A 22,793-nucleotide genomic window follows, 5' to 3' on the forward strand; every position below is an offset into this window, starting at 1 on the left:
CCAGGGATGGGGGGGGGGGGAGGGAGGCTTACCGGTGGCTGGCTTGCAGAGCCCTGCGACCACTTCCGGGGCCCCTTTCATAAAGGCGTCCATCTTCTTCTCCCCCAGGATCCGGGCCACCACGCACATCCGCTGAAGCGCGGAAGAGAAGGGGAACTGGCGCACGATCCCGATTTCGTAGCTGGCCTGGTCAAGGGAGGGGCAGGTGAAGGGAGGGGCTTGAGGACCAGCCGGCAGGCGGGCGAGGGGGCAGGGGGAGCACTCACCGACAGCTGGAACAGCTCCTGCAAGGGAAGGAGGAGGAGAGGAGAGTTTTTTCTGCAGGGTGGCCTGGCACGGAAGCCTCCCCAGCAGCCCGGGGGGTGGGTGGGTGAGAGGGCCCTGAGCCACGTGAGCCCCCCCCCAAGACGGCTCGCAGTGTGTGTGTCCCCGGCCGTCCCGCAGCTGGGCAGAGCCTGGGCTCCCCTGAGGCGGCCCTGGGGGTGTCTGCCGGAGGAGGCCGAGGGTGGGGAAGGGGGAGGAAGGGGGACCCACCATTTCCTTGTTGTTCCCAGCGTTGAAGTCCGGGAGAAGCTGCTTAGCCGGCCGGACAACCGTGGGCATAATCCGGTTGTGAAGGGCCGTTTCCTCCTCCGTGGCCTCTTCCAGCACCTGGAGGGACGAGAGGCGTCCATCAGCCCCAGAGAGCCCAAGCCGGCAGAGGGGGGGCCCTGCCCCCACCCCACCCCACCCCAGGCAGCTTCTGCCCCTCACCCATCCGGTGGCTTCGAACATCTTCAGATCCAGCGGATCCCCAGAGAGCACCCCTTCGATCTTGGTGAGGGAGTGGCACGTGGCCATGCAGGCCACGAAGGGCGACCGCACCAGGCTCTCCTTGCAGGCCCTCTCCTCGGGCAGCTGGAAGCTGAAGGGGGCAGAGGCAGGGAGGGAGGGTGAGGAAGGCGCCTCTGGCCACAGCAGACTCACCCTCCCTTCAAGGGAAGGGGCAACCCAAGCACCAAGGGGAGGGGGCCGACCTACAAGCCCCCCCCCAAGCCCTGGGCAGGTGGGGCGGCCCTCAGGGTCCCGGGCACCCAGTGGCTGAGGAGCAGGAGAGGGTTTTGCTCCCCTCTGATTCACCTGGCACTTTCCACCCTTTGGATGCCCCAGAGGTCCAGGCCATCCTCCGTCAGGGTCCCGGTCTAGGGGAAAGAAGGGCGCTTTAGGCAGAGTGGGGGCTGAGGGACCGAGAGCCCCCCCCTGGCTTCACCTTTGCAGCCTTTGGGGGCCACAGTCAGAAAGACCCAACCTCAGACAAGCCCACTGAAGGCCACGGAAACCCTCCCAAAAGTGGCCAGGAAAGAGGGGCCGAGGCTGGACCTTGTCAAAGCACACGAGGTTCAGCTGCCCGCAGATGTTGATCCTCTGGGGGCTGATGCAGAAGATGCCGACCTTCTTCAGCCGCCGCTGTGCGTAGACGATGCCGGCTGTCAGGGCAGCCGGAAGAGCCGGAGGGACCGTGATGGTGATGATGTCCAGGGACTCGATGATGATGATGTGGGCGGGGACCTGGAAGGAGGGCTGGGGGTCAACCTCCTTGCCAGAGCTGGGGGAAGCCTGGGGGGGGGGGGGAGGCGCTTCTGGCCGTCCAGCCCAGCCCTGTTGGACGCCCCAGCAGGCAAGCCTGGCCCAGGAGGCGGCTTTGTGGCCAACAAAGGCATCGTTCGCACTGCCCCCCCCCCCGCCTAAGGGCAGACCCTAAGCAAGCAAGGGCATGGGGGGGACACACATCGCAGCCCTTGACCGCCTACCTGGTGGAGGATGCTGATGACGATGGTGTACAGGAAGCCGATGCCGGCCACGCCCACCAGGCAGAGCAGGAAGAGGTAAGCCTCGCGGTAGAGCTGGAAGTCAGTGGGCTTTGGGTACAGGATGGAGCGCACCAGCTGCCCTTTCGACGTGCTGAAGCCTGGATCCCCAAAGAGCAGGTCAGAAGGGGGCCAAGGGGGCCTGGAGGCTACCACCCGCTAGAAGAGCCAGGGGCCCAGGCAGGCGGGTGAAGCTGGCGCCCAGGGCAGCTCCCTCCAATGGGGGGAAGGAGGAACTGAGCCTCGTCTTCCGGGGGGGAACGGAGGGTGGAGGAGAAAGACCTTCCATAGGAAAGGAGCCGGGGGGAGTCCAGAGCCATTCCTTGTTTCGGGAAGGCTGGGGAGCTGCATGGAGCCTCACCAAAAGCGGAGGGTCAGAGGGGCGTGGCCTGTTTCCCTTCTGCCAGGACCCTCAGGAGAGGCCCAGAGCGTCTGCAGCAGCACAGCCATTCAGCAATCTCTCCAGAGGGATCCCCCCCTCCCAACACACACACACACACACACTCAGGGAGCCTGCAGGTCTTGACCCCAAAGAGGGCAGCCGGGCAGCCGCTCCAAGGGGCCTTGCTGTGGGGCAAGCAATGGATCGGCACCGAGGGACCTGGGCACCCTGGCAGAGGCTGGCAGCAATAGCCAAGAAGACAAGCTCGGGATCTAAGTGATCTTGACAGACTCTCCAACGAAATGAAATTCAGTGTGGAGAAAAGCCAGGTTTCACCCCGGACAGGAAAAGCCAAAGGGACCAGCACGGATTAGGCGAAACCGGCCTCCCAAACAGTCACTGGGGGAGGGAGGGCCGGAGGGTCAGGGAGGCGGCCCAGAGAGCCATTCACCAGTCTCTCCAGAGGGATCCCCCCCCACCCTGGAGTCCTAGTGGACCGTCCCTTAAAGACGAGCCAGGTGGGCGTGGCAGCAGCCCCAAAAGTGAATGCCATCCTTGCTTGTGTAAAGGGAGGCACAGGATCAACCTCGCGTTGATTCGCATTAGTTCCGCTTTATAAATCCTTACTAGTCAGGCCCCACCTGGGATCCTGCATCCGGTTTTGGTCACCACGTTAGAAAAAAGCGGTGGAGGCTTTGGAAAAAGTGCAGAGAAGGAAGAGGACCGAAGGCCTGGAGACTAAAAGGGGATTTGGGTCTGGCCACTCTAAGGAGGAAGAGAGGAATCAGGAGTGACAGGATAGCTGCATTCCGGCCTTTGAGGGGGTCCGATTATTTTCCAAAGCACCAGAAGGCCAGGACCAATGGATGGAAACTAATCCCGGAGAGAAGCAACCTGGAATGAAGGAGGAACTTCCCAACAGGGAGGACGATTAACCAGGGGAACTGCTTGCCACCAGAGCTTGTGGGTGCTTCATCGTTGGAGGCTTTTAAGAAGAGGCTGGACAGCCACTTGTCTGAAACTGTATTGGGATCCCCTGTGCTTGAGCAGAGGGCCGGACTAGAAGACCTCTAAGGTCCCGCCCAGCTCTAGCCTGATTGGTATTGGGGCAGCGATGGGGGAGAGAGACGGGGAAGGATGATGGGGGGGGCAGCCTTCCCCCACAACCCTCCTTCCCGCCCAGTGCAGGCGTACCTGTTCGGACGACCACGGCCTTGACGAGCTCCCCGGTGTAGAAGCGGGTCTGAATGACGGTGGTGCCACAGAAGAGGGTGTGCCTCCTGTGCCCGTCCGGGTCGTACACTTCGTCTTCCAGGGCCTGGCAGTCCTTGGACGGGTTGGGCAGGTTGGTCTTGGTGACAGGGACGCTCTCCCCTGAGGAGGGAAGGAGGGGCTTGCTCACTGCCTGGGCCACCCGCGGCACGGTGGGCCTGGCTGCGGGCACGGGGCAGGCGCCCCTCCGACTCACCCGTCAGCATGCTTTCGTTGACGATGCAGGTGCCGCTGAGAAGCACGGCATCGCAGGGCATGATCATTCCCCGAAGCGGGACCACAATGACGTCCCCAGGCACCAGGTCCGTGGACAGAACCTCTTCCACACCTGAAGGGCACGAGAGGGTTGGAAACGGGCAAAGCCCCTCGTACACCTCCCTCCCCCCCCCGGAGGCTGACGGTGCAGAAAGCAGCTGGCAAAGACTCTGGGAGGGGCCTGAGGCTGTCAGCAGAGGGACCCCCACCCCGGAAGGGCCACCGTCCCTCGAGGGAGAAGCCCGTCCTGCACACGCTTGGCAGCAACTGGACCTGCCCCCAGGCCAAGCCCAGCTTTGAAGCCTTCGCCTGCTGCTTTGGAAAGCCCCCTCACCCCCCAGCCCCAGGGCAGCTTCCACCTCAGGAGGGGCTCAAGCAGGGGCCCCCAAGAGGCCCCCCTGGAGGCCCCCCTCCCTTCCTGCCCGGCCCATCCTACCGTGGTCGGCTCTGCTGATGGAGACCCGGATGACGCTGTGAGCTGCCACCATGTCGTGCAGCATCGTGTATTGCTGAAGGGGGGAGAGGGAAACGTTGCTAGCCGGACACCCCGAGCCTGGCAGAGCCATCCCAGCCACCCCTCCAGCCACCAGGGAAGGCGGAAGGGGGGGGCAGCTCCTATGAGCCGGACTGCCCTGGGAGGCATCCCCCCCTCTTGGAGCCGCACGGTCCCACAGAGGCAGGCGAGGCCCCTGGAGCTGGAAGAGCTTTTCTGCGGGGCCCAGCGCTGCCTCAGGGTCCAGCCTGCCTGGCCCTCCGGCCTCTTGGGGAATCCCCATCAGAGCCGAGAGGCTTCCCAGGAGGGGCCGGGCAGAGCGCCTCCACGTCCCCTTGGCCAGCCGGCCGAGGCCTCCAGGTACGGCCAAAGCAGCTGACGGGCCTTATCTCTTCGCTCCTGAAACCCAAATTCAGGGATGAACTAAGGAGCACCTGGAAACCGAGTCTGCAGAGGAAACCATAATCCTGGTCTGCCTTTCAAAGGATGACTGACACACACACACACACATTCGCAGCGTAAAAATCTCCCTTGGGCTCCACTTGAGGCTGCGCCTGGCACCCCAGCAGGATGTGGCACCAATTGCAAGACCCCGGGCAAACGCTTGTGGCACCAGACAAATTGGGAGGGAGGAGGGGGGAATTAGAAGACACATTCTGAAATAATTGGCTGATTGCCCAGGACTTTGGCAAGACTTTTTGCTTCTCCGTGCTCGCTATCTTTTATCTTAATCGCTTATTGATCTTATTGCCGCTTGACTGATGGTTGTGAGCTAAGGATAATCCTGGGGGGAACCTCAGTGGATCAAACCCGCCAGGCTCCCTCCTTGCCAGCTACTTCTGGGGGCTCCTAAAGGCCGCCCAGGGGTCCAGCACGGTCCTTCTGCCCGATTCTCTGCAGAGGATGCTATAATGGGGGTGCCCCAAATGGGTCCCCTGCGACCGGCACTTTCGGGTTTCCAGAGCTGTGCTTAAGTGGTGCTTAAACGTCTGTGAACCGTTTTGAATTTCCATTATTTCTGCATAAATAGGACCCAGAATGGGCTCCCTTCTCCACCCAAGTCCTAAAAGCAGATAAAGCGAATCCAATTAGTCAAAAATATTAGACCTGCTAACCTCTTCATTGAAGAAAGGGATCCAAAACTATGCATATTTATTTCTGAGTCATTTATGCAGAAATGTCGAACATTCAAAAGGGTTCGTGAGCTTTTCAGCGTCAGAGTCATCTGCTCTGAAATGTCTCTGGACCTTCAGACGTTTGGGCAGCATGAAGTAGGTGGCCCATCGACGGCAGAATCCGGGACGTCTCTCAGGCAAACTGATGCCAAGGAAGGACACCATCCAAGACCAGGCACAGCCATGCCGGCTTAGGGCAGAACGACGCAATGCGCTGGGAACACCAAGGCTCCCTTTGTGCACCAACATACTTAACCCAGTAACCAACTGGAGCGTTTGCTCAGAGGCCCTGGGTGCTAAACTAACCGAGCTGGACAGATTCACTCGGTCAGTTAAAAATAACCCACGCTTGGCCCGTGGTGCCAACCCAGCCAGCTGATCATGCAGAGCAGCAGCCACAGTAAAAGAATCCGAGGCCCCCGCAGGGCTTGTGGCCCCTCTGCCCCCCCCCCCCGGCCCACCTTCCGGATGTTGTAGAGAGAGCTGGCGATGGAGATCAGGGACATGATCACAATGGCAATTGCATAGTAGTAATATTCATCCGTGCACCAGAGGATGACACTGAACAGCTGGAAAATGTAGAACGGATTGAGGACCTGCCAGGGGTGGGGGGGTGGGGGGGGAGAGAAACAGAGAGAAACAGAAAGGAGCGTGAGAGAGCAGCCGTCCCCTCCGCCGGGTTGTCCGAATGCTGAATTCCCTATTCAGGGGTAACATCTACATAAGTATTTTCTAACGTTCAGCCCAAGGTTTCACAAACGGCTGTGGGGGGATTTAAATACATGCAGCTGCCTGCTGGTTTTTCACATCTTGAATTAGGCCTTTTGCATTTCTTACAGCACCAAATTGCGGGTGCCCCCCCCCTTAGTGGAAAGCCTTCTTTGGGGCCCCCCAAAGGTCCGCAGGGGGCATCTCAGTCAGTAGCCTTCCTGAGATCCAGGCGGAAAGCAGCCATTCCGGGGACAAAAGCGCCTGGGAACTCCGCCCCTGAGCCAGACGGTTGTCCGGGAAGGGGGGGGGGGCTGATGTCGCAGGGCCGTGCTGGCTCACACGTGGCATTTGTGGCAGTTCCAGTGGCTGCCATGAGGCGAACCTTGCACGACCGCAGCGTCCAGGATCCACCTGGGATCTCCCACGGCTTCCCCATCGGCTTCGCTTGCCAGAAGCCCACCACGGTGGAGGTCGCAGAGGGCGGCCCCTGTGGCCCTGGGCACTCTGCAAGGGCCCCAACCCTGAGGAGGGGCTGCGGGGGTCCCTCGTCCAGGCACTGCTTCTAGGAAAGTGGGGTTCTGAGGGTGGGGAGAGCCATCCTTTGGGGGGGAGGCTCCTGAGGGAGGAAAATGGCCGTGTGTTTTTTCCACCCCTCTCCAATGGAGAAGCCTCCGAGGGCTACGGGGAAGGCTTTGCAGCCACAGGGTCTGCCCAGGCTCAGCCTGGAGCTCTGGCACACTCAGCTGCCTATCACACGCGCACGCACACTTGCACTTTATGCCTTTCTGTTGCGATGGGTGGGTTCGACAGGCAAGCTTTGACATAACAGGAGTTCAGCTCCCGTTGCCTTCAGCTGTTTCCCTGGGAAGATGCTGGAGATTAATGTTTCACTTAAAGGCTGCAGGTCCCAAAAGCTTTAAGACTACGCGGAGGAGAGCCTTTTCTGTTGCAGCTCCGACCCTTTGGAACGATCTCCCCGTGGAGATTCGCACCCTCACCACCGTCCAGACCTTCCGCACAGCCCTTAAGATCTGGCTAGCCCGTCAGGCCTGGGGATAAAGATTCTAATCCGCCCCACCCGAATGTTGAATGAAAGTTGTGTTTTATTGTTTATTTTTTATTCACGTACTGTCTTATGTTTTGTCTTGCACTCCCCCTCCCATGAATTGTAAGCCGCCCTGAGTCCCCTCAGGGAAAAGGGCGGCCTATAAATAATAAATAAATAAAAAATAAAAAAACTAAAGACTCAATTTGAGAGATTTAATATTAGATCCCCTGGAGCTATCTTCTTATGGACAAAGAAATTGGATCCTCTGGGTCCTACTTAAATATTCTCCAGCTCGGGAAAGAGAAGCACGGGGCCTCCTCAGCTATTCAATAGCTTGCAGCGTTGGTGATATTAGGACAGAATCAGGTATTGAAACAGATTAGCTACAGGTTGATTGTAAGGAAGGACAATTCCTTACTCAAATGCATTTGTGCATATATATTTTACTTTTGATTTTTAATTTAATTTCCTTTTTCTTTATCGTTAGTTTTCCTTCTCTTTGTTTTCTTTAAAGTTCATTCCATAAAAGCAAAAGGAAATTGGGCACCGCAGCAGTGATTCCTGCTGGCCAGGGAATTCTGGGAGCTGAAGTCGGCAAAAGTTGCCACGCTTGCACATACCTGCCCTACGCCCACCTGCAAAGGCCTCCCTCAGAGTGATGGCCCAGTCCTGCTCCCCCCCCCGCCCCCACTCTGTCCACGCCTGGCCTCTTCCCACCCCAGGATCCCGGAAGCAGAGCAACCAGAACACTTTTAGGTGACGCAGCGAGTTAAAAGCAGCCCATGAAGAGATGTTGGGGTGCTCCTGTGCATAGCCCAACCCTGACACCGGCTTTTTCACAGGAACACGTAGGCGGCGGCGGCAGCAGCAGCAGCCTGAAACACGGGAGCCCCTGGGAGATTGCGAGTCTCCCCCCGCCTCCCTCCCTGGTCATGCTTTCCCAAGACCCAGGGGGCCAAGGACAGCCCACCCCACCCCACCCCTCTTCCGAGGCAGAAGGCTCACCTCTTTAATCAGCAGTTTGAAAATGGAAGGCACTTTGACCGCAATTTCATTCAGTCCGTAGAAAATCTTCCTGCATCCGAAGGAGATAAAAAAATGAAAAGGGCAGAAATTTAGCTGGCGGCTGCTGCCCAAAACGGCCACCCAGCACTGACCAGCCAGGAGGAGGAAGAAGAGCTGGCCGGGCGAGGTGGGGGGACACACACACAGGGAGGCCGAGGGTCCTGCAGGGGTTCCTGGGCACCTCTGGGCCCTTTCCGGATGGCCACAAGGACCTGCAAGCCGGGGGGGGGGAGAGGTGACATTGCTGGCCGAGAGGCAGAGAAGCAGCAGCTGTTGCTGAGGGGGAAGCTGGTGGGGGGGAGCCCCCCCCCCGTGTTCCTTGCCATGGGGCTCACCTGTAGTCCTGCGTCTCCTTCGTCAGCCCCGTGCTGTGTTCCCGATGGATGGACGCGCAGGTCGCGGAGTCATCCAAGCCTCTGCAGGGAAGGGAGAGGAGGGTTGTGTGAAAGGCCGGCCCAGGCGGGTGAAGCCCTCGTGCTGCCAGGGCCTCCCCCTCTCAGCGCCCGCCTCTTACTTTACGGAAGTGAAGTTCTGGACGGCCTCATCCCAGAAATACTTCACGCTGTGGTGGGTGAAATAGCGCAGCTGGAAGGCAAGAAACACACGCCGGGTTGCTGCTTCAGGGGGGGACTCAGCTGGCGGGAGGAGCCCTGGTGGCGGCCTTCCACCTGCTGCCCCCCTCCTCGCCCCACTTCCCTGGGTCAGAATGCCCACAGGAGAGGCAAGCCGAACGGGGGGCTCCTTCGCTTGTGGCCCCATCAGGGAAGCCTCCCGGAAGCCTCCCTGGCGAAAGGAGGCCTCGCCAGGCTGCTCTGCCCGTGCTGGGTACCTGGAGGAGCTGGGGGGCCTGGGGGTGGCCGTTCAAGGCGCTGCTGCTGCCGTTCTCGTCCGAGGGAGGGACGCACAAAGGAGTGCTGGAGCCATTGGCCACCTTCTCCGAGGCCAGCTCTGGGGGGGCCTGTAAGGGGTGGGGGCCCAGGGAGAAGACCGTGCGGACCTTTGCACAGAACCAGCTCTGGAATTCGTCCTTTGGAGGGAGGAGGAAAAGAGGGAGAAGGAGGCCTTTCCATTCCGGTTCCTGCAATCGCGGGAGGCTGCCAACCCTCCGAGACCCGCTTCGGCCGCCCTGACAGAGCCCTCCTCCTGCCCTCAGAGCTGCCGGGCCGTGCGGAGTGGGCTCTCTGGGGCCAAGGCGACAAAGGGGGAGCCGCCCAGGGTTAGCTAACCCAAGTTTAGGTGCCAGCATGCCCTCTGACCCAACCTCCATTTCCTTCCATGCTTTTTATGATTGTCCTACGCTGACAACACCTCAACCAGGAAAACGGCATCCTCAAAAGGTGGATCCCACCAGGAAAGGCGAGCCACCCCCACCGCCCGCTGGCTCTCGAAGCAGAAGGCCCGAGGGGGAGGCGCTAAGGACCATTCCTGAATCCGGAGGAGCAGGTGGGGACAGACCCGGCCCCAAAAGCCCACCCCCACCCCCCCGCAGCTGCCCAGGCTTACGGTTGTTCTCAGCAGGACCACCTGGCAGTGCCTGAGCGAAGCCCTTTGGCAGGTGGCTTTCACTCGCCACTCCGGCATCCAGTAGAGGAGGAGGAGGAGGAGGCCGCCCGAGCACAGCACCCCTCCGGCCACAAAGACCAGCTTCCACCGGCAGAAGTTGTACCCGTAGATTTTCTGCACAGACGGAAAGAGGAGGCTGAGCCTGGCAGGACTCCTGCGGAAGAGCACCCGCCCCCTCCCCCCACAGCCTGGCTGGGCACGGCTTACGGCGGCTCTTGGGCCGAATGCCACCAGCCCAAGGAGCTTGAGGGCCCATTTGCCTAGAGCCGAGGTGGCGCAGTGGTTAAATGCAGCACTGCAGGCCACTTCAACTGACTGCAGTTCTGCAGTTCGGCTGTTCAAATCTCACCGGCTTAAAGGTTGACTCAGCCTTCCATCCTTCCGAGGTGGGTGAAATGAGGACCCAGATTGTTGTTGGGGGCGATATGCTGACTCTGTAAACCGCTTAGAGAGGGCTGAAAGCCCTACGAAGCGGTATATAAATCTAACTGCTATTGCTATAGAGATGGGGGTGCAGCTTGTTGGGGCCCCTGCGGGAGCTTTCACCTTCACATCTTCTCACGGAAGGAAGGAAGGAAGGGAGGGAGGGAGGGAGGGAGGGAGGATTTTCCCATAGGTCTAGGAGGTCTCCATGGGTATTCATCTCCCCAAACAGCCCTGTGAGGTAGGCTGGGCTGAGAGAGCGAGGGCCTGACCCGAGCGGCCCAGGGGACTCCCACGGGTGAGGAGGGCATGTTGAAGGCAGGCGAGATCTTGGTCAACCTGTGGGAGGGCTTGGAGTGGCTGCAGGGAACCTTTCGTCTCTGCTCAACTATTGCCTGCAGCTGCGAGTGTGTGTGCTTGTGTGCTTGTGTGTCTGTGTGTGTGTCTGATGCCATGGAGTTAAGCCTGGGGCGGGGGGAGGGAGATGAGGATGAAGGGATTACCAGCTCCTCTTCTTCGCCTTCCTGGAGGACGTTCTCTTCATTGTCCATGATGCTGGATTCTTAGCTTGGTCCCAGGGAACCTCGGACTGGGGGAGGAAAGGGGAGCAGCTTTGAAACCAGAGTTTCTCAACCTCGGCCCCTTTAAGAGCTCAACTCCCAGAATTCCCCGCCCAGCCAAGCGGGAGGAGGGCTGGGTTGAAGCCCATTTACTAAGAGCAGCTCTGCCTTCTGCCTTGGCCTTCCTCGGGCAAAGCCCCCCAGGCCCCCCCGGAGAGAAACCCCACAACTCTCGCCCGCTTGGGGGGGGGGAAGAGGGGGGCACGGGCTCTGTGGCAACAGCCCGGAGGAAATCCCTGGCCTGGACTCTACAAGGGAGCTCTTGGAAAGGATGCACAGCTTTTGCTCCTTGTCATCCTTCGGCTAGAAAAGGGGGTGCAGGCAGCCCTCAACTTACGACCACTCATTTAGTGGCCATCCGAAGTTACAGCAGCACTGAAAAAAAGCAACTTATGAGCATTTTTCACACTTATTTACGAGCGACGCAGCCTCCCCGCAGTGATGGGATCAAAGTTTGGACACTTTACAGATGAACAGAGTTAGAAGGGACCTTGTAGGTCATCTAGTCCAACCCCCCTACACCTTTTCTGACAAATGGCAGTCCCGCCTCTCCTTGAAAGACCCGAACCACCGGCATGGCTGTAGGACGGCCACAGCTTCCCCTCCTGCAGCAAGCAAGGTCTCTGGGGGAAGCCGGATTTCCTTAAACCCCCCTCCCCGTCTCCCCCCCCGCCTCTCACTGAACAGCTGCAGGGATTCACTTGAACTGTGGTGAGACGAGATCATCCAATGGGGCAGGAGGTGCTTAGCAGAGGGAACCCGCCTTCAGTGGAGGGTTATCTGTGTAGAAATCCTCTTGAAGTAAACAGAAACCAAGCCTGTCAGCCACGCAAGGCAGCTGCACCCGAAGAGCCGCACCTGGCCACTCCCCCCCCCCTCCTTGGCGTTTTCTCTGCCCCTCCGGTCTCTGTTCCTCTGCTGAAGACAGGAAGGGATGGTGGCAGGTGTGTCTCTCCCCTTCTTTCGCCATCCTGGACTCCCCGGACCAGGAAATAAGGTGATGCTGCCAGCAATGCCCGACGCCTCCCAGGGAGGCTGGGCTTGTTTGTGCAACGGATGAGCTCCAGCGAGCCCCGGCTGGTTCCACCTGGGTGCAGGGGAAGCCCTGGGCCGCCTGCGTCAGCAGCACCCACCGCAGGAAGCCCCCGGGAGGGCAAAGGGCAGAGCTGCCACCGTCTCCCTTTCTCAGGGCTCCCGAGTGGACCTTTGCCCCCTCCTCTCCCTGCCAGAGGGCTCCACCTCGTTCCCCAGCCTCCCTCTCGGAGGGAAAAGACAAAGGGGGGGGGAAGGAGGAGAGTCAGGAGGGGCTCCTTGTCCAAGGCCCCAAACTAGGCTGGGCCAATGGCTGCCCAGACTCTTCTGACGGAGCCTGCACAACCTCTGGAGGACAGCCGTTCCATGGCTTCCTCCTTCTGCCCTCACTCCTAGGTTGCGTCTCTCTTTAAACATCTTCCATCGAGTTACCTCCAGTCCGGCCACCGGGTGCTTTGGAGGAGAGATTGAAGCCCTCTTCCCCGGGGCAGCCCCTTCAGCCACGGGGGCAGGGTGGATTGGATTTAAATGATGATTTAAGTCACCAGTAAAAAGGCTTGGTTTAAATCAAATCATGATTTTGAAGGGCAACTGCCATCGATGTCCTGCAGCGGCTCCTCCTCTGACCCGCTCTTGACTCACCGACAGTCCCGATATTGCAGAATATACAGCCTCCTCGTGGGACACAACTAAGCTCCGTTTCATGCTGAATAAACTAAATTATTAATATATTTTAAATAGAAAACTATCCTTAGATAGATGTTTACTCCAAGAGCATTTTATTAAAGTAAGTTTGATAAAAATCATCAATTTTTTATCAACCGTGACTGGGAGACCCGTCAGCCCTAATCTTTCTTTTCAACAGGCTGAAGGTACCTCGTCCCCTTAACCGTCCTAAAGCAGCACTGTCCCCCCCCCCCCTGGTCTTGATTCCACTATCGCCTTTCTGGTAGCTGCAGCCCACATCATTCTCTCTCTCCCCGCCCCCCCCCCCCACTTTGATCTTAATTCAAATGCAATCAAGGAGTTTTTCTCTTTTTCTTTTTGCAGAGGTGTAGTTATTTCTCACATCTAGTGCTACTCCTCCTTTGTTAGGTCTGTTTCTTTTGAACCATTTAAATCCTTCTGGCTGCACATTCCAGCCTTGCGTTTCCTCCCACCAAGTTCCAGTCAAGGCAGCCCTGGGCCAGGACGTTCCCCCAAAGCCTCTCCCTCGTCCTTTGAGGATTGGTGTGTGTGGGGGGCATCTGGGGGCCTTTTGACTGACCCCGTGTTTGTCTGCTTCCTCCGTCTCCTGTTTTGTATCGAGAGCTCCCCTTCTTTCCCACCACTCAGGCGACCTTCCCTGGGCTCAGGCCCTACAAACGGCTGTCTCCCCGCCCCCAGTTTTTAGTTTAAGGCCTTTCCATAAATCTAAATCAATCTAAGTTAAAGGGGGGAGGGGGGAGTTTTCTGGCAGAGTCCAGAAGGTTCCTCTCCAATTGCAGGGAAGAGGGAGGGAGGCAAAGAGCCACAGGGCTGGGCTCCCAGCCATCCCCAGAGGCTTCACAGGCCAGAGCCAAGGGGAGGCAGCAAGAGGCTTCCTTCTGCCCAGCAGAAGGGGGACTTTTAAAGGCCTGGCCTGTGATTCCACGCCCAGTGGGCTTTCCCACCCAGTGGGCGCTCCAGCTGCTCCCTTCCTTGTCCTTGGGAGGACGACCATCATTTCGCCCAGCACGCTCTGTACCCAGGTGGCCATCAGGCCCGTTGCTTGGGGCTCAGCATGACCTCCAAAGGGCAGGGGGGCTATCCCCCCACCCTGCTCCTGGGCCTAGGCTGCCTTTGGAGGAACAAGCAGCCAGCCTCGGCCTCCCCGTTTCTTCCAGGGCCAGGAGAGATTTGGGGCCTATGGCCGTCCCACGGTGAAGGTGGGAGTGACGCTCCCTGAGAGAATAAAACCCAGTTAGTCAAACTCCCAGGAGACCCCCGGAAGAGGGAGGTCAGCCGCTGTCCCCAAAGGGACAACCGGCCCCCAAGGAGGCCACGAGGCAAGCGCTCTTTCCCCACAAGCGCAGCCCCAGATGCTGTCACTGGGTGGGGGGAAATGCCACCTCAAGCTGAGCAGCTCTTAAAACTCCTTGTAAAACTTCTTACTGCACAAGTAAAGCCAACCTGGGACCCCCCCCCCTGAGTAAGTTAAAAATCTGCCCTTTAGATTTGGACCCCAAAATAAAGCATCTTCCAGAATCCATGCCCCTGTCCAAACTGATCTAAGAATGTCTTAGAAGAAGAAGAAGGAGGAGGAGGAGGAGGAGGAGGAGGAAGAAGGATGAAGGAAGAAGGAAGTAGGAAGAATAAGAAGAAGAAGAAGAAGAAGAAGAAGAAGAAGACGAAGAAGAAGAAGAAGAAGAAGAAGGTCCACCCTCCTCTTACCTGTTGTGGGAGGGAAGGAGGAATAAGAGGATATGGGTGTAGTGGAGAGCTTGGCCTGGATGAAGATGCCACCTTTAGCATCAGCAGGGGAAAACAGTAACGCTGAAGGAATCCAGAGGCCTCTGCAAATAACACCAAGTCTGCCTGGGTGAAGACGGCCACTAAAAACACCTGGGCATCCTTCAAACCAACAACGTCAGGCACACGGAAGTCAAGGAGGTGGTGAGAAGTGAAGGCGCCGGGAGAGTGAAAAACTCAGAGGAGGAAATAGCATCGAGGGAGCCGACACCTGGGCAATTCCAGCCGTCAGAGCGACCTGGACTCAAGCAGAACTAAAGGATAGGAAGGTCAGGAAAAACAAGGTATCCGCACAGCAATGCTGACAGACTCTCCCTCCCAAGGAAAACGGAGGGGCGGGGAACGTTGCAAGTGCACAAGGCAGTTGGAGGAGTGAAAAGGGCCTTGGGGGACTACCTGAAGGACAGTGAAGGAGATGCACTGACGCTTCCTGAGCACCGGAGAGACCAAAACGGCCTACGAGGAAGACCAAATGAAGAACAGGAAAGAGGCACCGGAAGAAGACAAAAGTATCACGGGGCCACTGCACTGGGGGGGGGGGGGGGAAAGGCAGGTAACCACGAGACGCGGCAAATGGCTCAGCGCAGGGGAGTTGAAGAAGGGAGCTAATTCTGGCTGCTCCAAACCCAGCCTGGAGAACCGATGCAGGAGGAGAAGGAGACCACTTGATTAGCAGCTGCTGCAAGAAAATCACAAGGACCGACTACAAGCAACGGCATGGCAAGGTAGCCACAGAGATCTTCAAGAAATACCATTTTTGCCTGCAAGGAAAAATTGGTGGGATCATAAAACGGAGAAAGTCATTGAAAACAAAGAAACTCTAAAGTGCTCCGGGACTTTAGAATGCAAACCGACACAGACCAGGCACAGAACATTCTAGACTCTACAACTTTTCAGAAGACAAAAAAAAGAAGAAGTAATATCTGAATAATGGATGTTACAATATCTGGAGATACCGAATAGAAAAACTGGAGAAAATCCAACTTACAAAGACCTGCAAACGGAAGTTGAATGACTGTGGCCGAAGAGAGCGAGGACCAGACCTATAGCAATGGGAGACGCTTTGGGTGCGATCAGAAGACACCTGGAGCACCGCTTGAACACGGGCGGCATTGACCAAATCACCACCAGTCAATTGCAAAGAGCAGCTTGGCTCCAAAGGGCTTAACTTTTGGGACAAGACCTGTAATACCATCTAACAACAACACCGGAACACCCCAGTTTCCGATAAGTGGATAAGACGACCAACTCCTCTCTAAACATCTGGCTGACCAACCATAATAACAACACTGCTGCTCTCAGCCTGTTGTCCCATGGAAGGGCTGGCCCCGCCCCTCGGAAAAGGCAAATAGGGTCCCCGCCTCCTTGCCAGATCGGAAGGCCTCGGTAAGAAAGGATAACCGGGCACAGAACCCATTTTATAATCCATGAAGCTGAGCTTGGTCCTCAAGATTATTCTGCCCTTCCAAGCAAGGCAGCCGAAGGGAGAAAAGCCCCCCCCCTACAACAGAAAGCTGGAGAGTGTGAACTCCAACAGAAAGCGAACCCCCCCCACCCTCACCCCAGAGCAAGCCCCGCCTTTGCAGCTTTGGCACCTCCCTGCAGGACAAGATGGCAGGCCAAAGATCCAGAAGGAATACGGCTGCAGACCTGACCGGACGCCTGGTTTCAGATTCTATTTGGGACCCTAACACCAAAGCTGAAAGGATCCAGGGAGACCCTGGTGGGTGAAGCCCTCCCCTCCCTCCCCCCCCTCCTTGCTGCTCCCCCCCTCCCCGTTTCTCCAGCTCCAGCCAGACTGCCAAGCGCCCGTCGTCCCCCGGCCCCCAGGCGCCTCGCTCACCCCCAGGGAGGAAAGCCTGGAGAGGCCGCGCATCAGAAGGGCAAGCCGGCCGTTCGCCTGAGGCGCAGGGACCCCACGGCCCGGCTCCTTCAGCGCCAGCAGCAGCAGCTCCCCTCCAGCCTCTCCGCTGCCTGGCCAGCTTTTATCGCTGAGGCCGTTCCTTAATAGCCACCCTGCTATCTCGGAGGAAGTCCTGCCGATGAACTGTTTTGTCAAAACCTTCAGAAAACAAAGTCTCCAAAGTGCTTAAACTCTTTTATCAGAAAGGCTCTTGGCACAGCTCGCCCTGGAGCGCAACCACCAAGGAGGCCAACAATGGCTGGCTTGAATGGGGGCGGGGGGGGGCGGAGGATGTGCCCTCGGCCCCCAGACGGAGGGAGCAGCGCACTCTATTCAAAGCACACAAATGGCCGCTGGGGCCGAGGGCCGCCCGGGCAGGAGTCCTGATCTTATCTGCAGGGCTAAAAGCGCGGAGGATATTATGCCTCCGACCAAACCCTTCCTTGCTTCCACAATGGGCGGCTTTGTGTTCAGAGCTGGGGCGAGCACGAGACCCCCAAACAGGGGGAAAGGCGCCGACGCTTTGGCACGGACGTACGGCGGTCACTGCTTGCCCTGGGGAGCCCGCCTTGCAGGGACGGCACCAAAGACACCCAGCCCACAAAGAAGCACCCAGCAAGACTGGGAGGCTGCCCCGGGTGGGAGGGGGGGGGCTTTGTGGCCAGAGGATAGGACCGGGGAGGGGTGGGGGTGGCAGGCTCACAAACTGCCCCCATGACCGATGACACCCCCCCATCCCACTCTTCCCTTTGGGGGGAAAACAGCCAAGAGCAGCAGATGAGGGAGAAAGGCAAGGGAAAGGGAGGGAGGGCTGAATGCCAGCATCGCTCACTAACAGAATGACAGAGTCATGGAGCTGGATGGGGCCTTGGAGGTCTTCTAGTCCAGCCCCCTCAGGCAGGAGCAATAGCAGTAGACTTATATACCGCTTCATAGGCCTTTCAGGCCTCTCTAAGCGGTTTACAGAGAGTCAGCATATTGCCCCCAACAATCTGGGTCCTCATTTTACCCACCTCGGAAGGATGGAAGGCTGAGTCAACCCTGAGCCGGTGAGATTTGAACCGCTGACCTGCTGATCTAGCAGTAGCTTGCAGTGCTGCATTTAACCACTGCGCCACCTTGGCTCCTTGGTTTCCAACCTCTTCTTAAAAACATTCCCTTCAACTTCAACACTGGAGGCTTTTAAGAAGGAGAGAGAGAGTCCCTGGGGCCTCCTGCCTGAGGCCTCGCTCCCCTTCCCTTGACCCAGCCATCTGCCCTTCCACCCCTCTTCTCCCATCTTCTCCCTTTAGGGAGGCTCTCAGAAAAGCCTGGGTGCCGGTGGCCCCCCTCCCTCCCCTCCCTCCAGCTTCTCCACCCTGGCTGTGCCTGCCCTGCCCCAGGGACTGCCCCCCCCCCGAGGAGACCCTGAGGGCTGCCTGCCAAAGGGCCTTGAGCCCCAGGTCAGAGTCGGTGGGCGAGAGGCTTCAATTGCCGCTTCAAGGGGTGCGTGGACTCCCCTTGGCACAGTGGGTCCTGTATTTCTGTTTCTGTCGGCCAAAACGAATCACTTGGCAAGCGGGCCAATCTCCTCTTCCTGTATCAGTTATTAGTAAGAATAATAAAGGTGGGATACAAACAAACACTCTTCCTTCAGGCATTCTCATTCTCTCCAAATGATCACTCCCTTCTGCTCTCCTTCATTCAATGCTCCTTCGTTCCGGACTCGGTTATTTCTCATTTTGCCAGGCCTCTTGATTGAGAACCCTCCCTGCGTGCCTTGAATTTGCCCCCGTTTGCCCAACTCCTTACTTCCTCATAAGAAAACAGGCAGATGCACCCGAGGCCTCCGGGGCGCCCAGCTGTTGGGAAAAGGGGGCTTGCGAGGTTATCTTTAGCTTCCATAGCACGGAAGGAGAATTGGGGGTGGGCGACTGGGTTTCGGCTGGAGGTGTGGCAGACTGGTGGCAGGAATGAGGGGGTCTTGCCTGCTCCCCTGGCGGCGGCCTCTCGCCATCCCTGCAAAGCCTTGTCCCTCATCTGCTCCGTCAGCAGATGGCGGAAGAGCCCATAAGAGTCCTTCTCAACCTTGGCGGCTTTAAGTCAGACAGGGTTCCATTCAAAGCTTTGCCGGCTGGGGATTTCTGGGAATTGAAGTCCGCCTGACTTAAAGTCGCCACGGTTGAGAAACGCTGGCATAGAAGACGCCCCAGCTCGGGATTCAAGCTTGAAAGGCTCCCCAAGAATCTGTTTCCCGGTTCATGGAGCCACTTCCTGCAGGGAAGAAAGAGAGGTGCCAGAAGTCCAGGTGTGGCTCAAAGGGAGCCACACCTGGACTCAGGAGCACGAGGTCAGAGCCCCCAATTTCCGCTTCACTGCTTCTGGTGAGAAGAGCTGCGCAAGTGCACAAATCCGGAAATGCTGCCAGTGCAGAAGGAAAAGTATGCACAGAATTCAACCGGATCGCATCCCTCACTGACGCAATTGTTTATTCACCCATTCATTCCTTCGGTTTGTACGGCTGCTCACTCACCAAGCAACTAAGCCAACGACAACGTGAAAAGCAACAACTCAATCATCGCTGTCCAACCAAAATAAAGACAAAAACACAACCAAAGACCAACCGCTTCAGAATGAAACTCCACTGCATGCCTATCCTAGCAGCTGCCCGGTCTTCCCTCGGGCAATCCAGACCCCTGGGAGCCCCGCCGGGCAGGAACAGCAGCAGCCTCTACCGAGGAACTCTGAAGGAAGCTTTGCACAGGGCTGCAAGGGCCTTTTTAGGAGAGGCAGAGCTACGAAAGAGAGACAATAACAGCTGCACACGGATGTTGTGGGGGGGATCCTCGTGTGGGCATCACACCAACCCTCAAGTAGAAGCGATGATCCTGCCTGGATTTCAGGAGGACTCGATGCTCCTTCAACCTGTTTCTGAGGCAGAGAATGGTTTATTCACAGTGCAGTTTCTTTCGGGCTCCCCATCATTGGAGCAGAGGGTGAAGCTGCACCCCCACCCCCGCCCCCAGTGGGCCTCCATGCTTCACTAGGCAAGAGGCCAAGGACCTCGCTGGACCAGGGAAGCAGCTCCCCTCAGATCCCACGGACTCCCCCCCCCACCGCCCCCCGAAAACCAGGAACGGCTCAGGAAGGGCAGCAGCAGCAACATCGTGTCTGCTTTGTTTCATAGGCATTCAGAGCTGAGGACACTGGAGCTCCGGAGCGCCCAGCCGCATTCCGAGAAAGGCGCCTCCCAGAGTGGCCCGTATGACCCAGAGCTCACCAGGGAGTTGGGAGGCCAGATGAAATCACAGAGGAAGTTGGCAAGAGCTACTTGGAGGCACCTAAAAATAGTCTATATTTTGCTTAAACAATACCTGGACTGTGTCATGCGACAGCAGCCGCCCTGTCTGTCCTTGTTCTTATCTTCCGAGCGATAAGATTTCTAAGGAGAGACGATACTGGGGGTCTTGTTAGGGAAGACCCCGCCACCCGTGCCCTGAAGCCCTCCAGACTGAGAGAACCAGTCGCCCAACCCTGCCACCCCCTCCTGTCCCCCGCTGAGAGACTTCCAAAATCTGACATCACCCTCCCCACGGTTCAAGAGCCGCCGCCACAACCACTGCCTCGCCAGCTGCCTGTCCTGCGCTCAGCTCAAAGAAAAACTGAAAACGCAAAATGAATAAACAAACTCCGGGCCCAGAGAGCTAATGCCATCGAGGAACGAATGGAGGCTGCAGTCACGCCTCCCTTGGTCTAAAGGGGGTGCGCAACTGTAAAGCAGATCTAAAGAAGCTTCTCCTCCCTCAGTGGCCCAGAGGAGGGTCGCCTCCGCTTCCTGTTGAAAAGTGAACAAGGGCTCCCTTCCTCCCATTTCTGCCTCCTCTTCTGGGGTATCCTCCGTGAAGAGAGAAGGAGGCAAAGGAGGCTACGCAATGGCCTACTTTTTTTTTTAGATGGCCCAGGCCCTGATTTCCTCCTGCCTCTGTGCAGCCCCTCCAGCCCTCCGAGGAGCTTCTGTGTGGCCAGAAGGACTCGGCAGCTGAATGGCGTCAAGCTGCCCCCTTGACACCACTTGGAAATCTGCATGATATCATCGCTGGATGATGAATACCTGGAAATTTTACAACTATACCAGCAACTTTTTAACAAAGCTCTCTCTTTTATCGTTTCCCATCTTGGGATTTGCAGCATAATGTAAGCTTTTGTTTCAAAGTTTGGGCCTAAGGAAGACCATTGTATCGAGCACCCATCAAACTAAAACAATATTTACATTGCTGAAAAGTGCATTTATGGGTTTTGCCGTCTATTAAAAGAAATTCATTTGGACAGCGAGGCTTAAGGCCAAAGGTACCTTATGCTAACAAATCAGACAAGCCAAGCCTCACATCACAGCTAAGGTACAATGTACGCCCGAGAGGGGGGCTGTTGGGCTCCCTCCAGATATGCCCAGGCGGAGGACGACGACGACATTCTTTCGCAACAGGGCAGGTGTGGCAAGCAGATCTGCTGTGTCAAGACATTCTGACCTGCATCCCAGTTAAGATAGGGATTTGCACAACCAGCACAAGATATGATTCAGGTCCAACCTGGAAGTTCAATTTTAACAGGCTGCCAGACTAAACTCTAGGCCTGAGTCAGAAATGAACCCCCTACTTATAAGCGTTCTGACTAAAGCGACAGTTAAAGAACGTCAATGAACCCGGCTATTAAAGGACAGGGTGGGTTTTCCCCCCAAATCTGGCCCTTTATTCTTGCCTGTATTGACCAAGATTACGGCTGTCTCTTCTAAGGGAATTCTAGGAATATCGAATATGTAACTCCAGCCATGGGCCTCTTTCCTTAAGTCTGTTGATGTAATGTAAGCCTTTCTGATTTTTTTGGCTGGCCTTTAGTTCTCTGTTTTCTTTTTTAAAAATTCTGAACTTTTTACTGCCATATTAAACAAAGAAGGAATAAAAACTGATGAAAACCACCAATCTCAAATGTCATTGCCCTTTCACAGCCCCCCCCACCCCCCTCCCCAAATAGCTGAAGTTTTATTTTCTGAAGGGATTGAACTCAGCAGACACAAGATGGGCTTCTAAGGAAATGCCGCTTTATGTCACAAGGACTGGGGGAAATTTTCATCATTTTCTGCTTTTTTCACTCTCCTGAATGGGATCTATAAAGTATTATAAAAAGTAAAATATCCACAATAAGGATCTTTGGAAGGATACAACCTCAGGCATTTATATGTAAAGAAATTCAGAGTAATTTTAAAAGATATCTTAATCCTCCTTGTTCTTGGGTGAACAATGACATGAAATCAACAGGTGGCGCAGGTTTCTCTTGGTAGGGAATCCATCAAACTACCAAGCTAGATGCGGTGGTTGGAATTAAGCTGCTTTAAATCTATAAACTAATAAAAATCTGATGCATGTAACCTTTAACTTGGCAAAACGATGCATTACAGGGCAAGACATTTTGAACCAAGGTACCTCAAACGGGCTAACTTACAGAATGCATCCAAAACCCAGGATGCAGGATTCCCACAGAATTGAAATTTGGCAATTTTTAAAGAACATTTTAGGACATTTATCATAAAGCGATTTATGACATACCGGTAATGCAAACTTAAATGTTTCCCCGTGCTGATAGTCTGCCTATGTTATACAGTTCAAGACGGGCGACTTTTAAGGCCTGGCTGAATGTATCCCAACTTTCCCAGTGAGGCTCTGCCCCTGTTGAGAGCCTGGGGGAATCGATGGGGGAGGTTTTGCAAAGGATGAGCAGCCTGCAGGGCCCAGGTTGTTGGGTGTTCTCAAAGACAAGGTGCAAAGGGTTCCTGCCTCCCCTCCCATTTCACCACCACCACCACCACCAAGGACGCCTCTTCTTCCCCTGTTGCTCCAAAGGGCCATTCTGCCCAAATGCCTGGCAGAGACTTTGTAAAACTCAGGAGGCTTCCACTCCCAAGAGCGCCTGCCAGAGGTGAAAGAGAGGTGGGCACGATGCAGTAATCCTGTACCTCGATTTGCATTGTGCCCACCTCTCTTTCACCTTCAGAGGGAACCTTCGAAAAATTGGTTTAATCCCAACTTCACCAATCCCAAAACCTCGTTCTTTTTTTTAAAATAAACATAAATTCCTCTGTTGGTTTACTCATAAAATCGCACCCGGCGTGCTCAGTGTAAATTACAGCCGTCTCATAAATCGGACTTCAGGGAGGGGGAGGGGGGTGTAGAGAGGCGCGTCTCTTGAACCCAGAGCCTTACCTTGGCCCGAGGGGGGGGGGAGCCCTTTGGGGCCGCGGGGTCCTTTCCTCCTCCGACCGGAAAGGGCAGCTCTTTCCACCCCAAGCCCTCCGGCCCTTGCCAGGAAGGGCAGGACCCAGGCCCGGCCCCGAACCTCAGCCTGGCCAGGAGGAGGGAGGCAGCTGGGGATAGGAGCCGGGCCAGGCGGGAGAGCCTCGGCTTCCCTCTCCCGTCCCACCCGGGGGCTCCGGGACACGAATAGGGGGGCGATGGGGGGGGGGGCAGCCCCGAGGGCAGCAAAG

At 56.8% G+C, this 22,793-nt stretch overlaps 1 protein-coding gene across 3 annotated transcripts in view; it reads right to left on the reverse strand.

Annotated features, from left to right (window-relative positions):
* The window catches only part of ATP13A3 (ATPase 13A3), a 35,672-nt gene that overhangs the window by 12,508 nt on the left and 371 nt on the right, over positions 1-22,793 (reverse strand). For 2 of the 3 annotated variants that reach the window (XM_032225188.1, XM_032225186.1), the window contains exons 2-18: positions 10,738-10,823; positions 9,752-9,925; positions 9,078-9,275; positions 8,763-8,833; positions 8,584-8,664; positions 8,189-8,258; positions 5,886-6,020; positions 4,193-4,265; positions 3,698-3,829; positions 3,424-3,603; positions 1,791-1,948; positions 1,360-1,548; positions 1,120-1,181; positions 754-904; positions 535-651; positions 267-284; positions 33-186 (exon numbers count right to left, since the gene is read on the reverse strand). In XM_032225188.1, coding sequence (XP_032081079.1) covers positions 33-186; positions 267-284; positions 535-651; positions 754-904; positions 1,120-1,181; positions 1,360-1,548; positions 1,791-1,948; positions 3,424-3,603; positions 3,698-3,829; positions 4,193-4,265; positions 5,886-6,020; positions 8,189-8,258; positions 8,584-8,664; positions 8,763-8,833; positions 9,078-9,275; positions 9,752-9,925; positions 10,738-10,785 — 2,011 coding nt within the window. In that variant the 5' untranslated portion in view covers positions 10,786-10,823. Of the gene's footprint in view, positions 1-32; positions 187-266; positions 285-534; positions 652-753; positions 905-1,119; positions 1,182-1,359; positions 1,549-1,790; positions 1,949-3,423; positions 3,604-3,697; positions 3,830-4,192; positions 4,266-5,885; positions 6,021-8,188; positions 8,259-8,583; positions 8,665-8,762; positions 8,834-9,077; positions 9,276-9,751; positions 9,926-10,737; positions 10,824-16,219; positions 16,527-22,793 lie in introns of those variants that run through there. The other variant, XM_032225187.1, reaches the window with a different exon arrangement.

The sequence above is a fragment of the Thamnophis elegans genome, chromosome 10, assembly GCF_009769535.1.
Source record: "Thamnophis elegans isolate rThaEle1 chromosome 10, rThaEle1.pri, whole genome shotgun sequence".
In the NCBI taxonomy this organism is placed as follows: domain Eukaryota; kingdom Metazoa; phylum Chordata; class Lepidosauria; order Squamata; family Colubridae; genus Thamnophis; species Thamnophis elegans.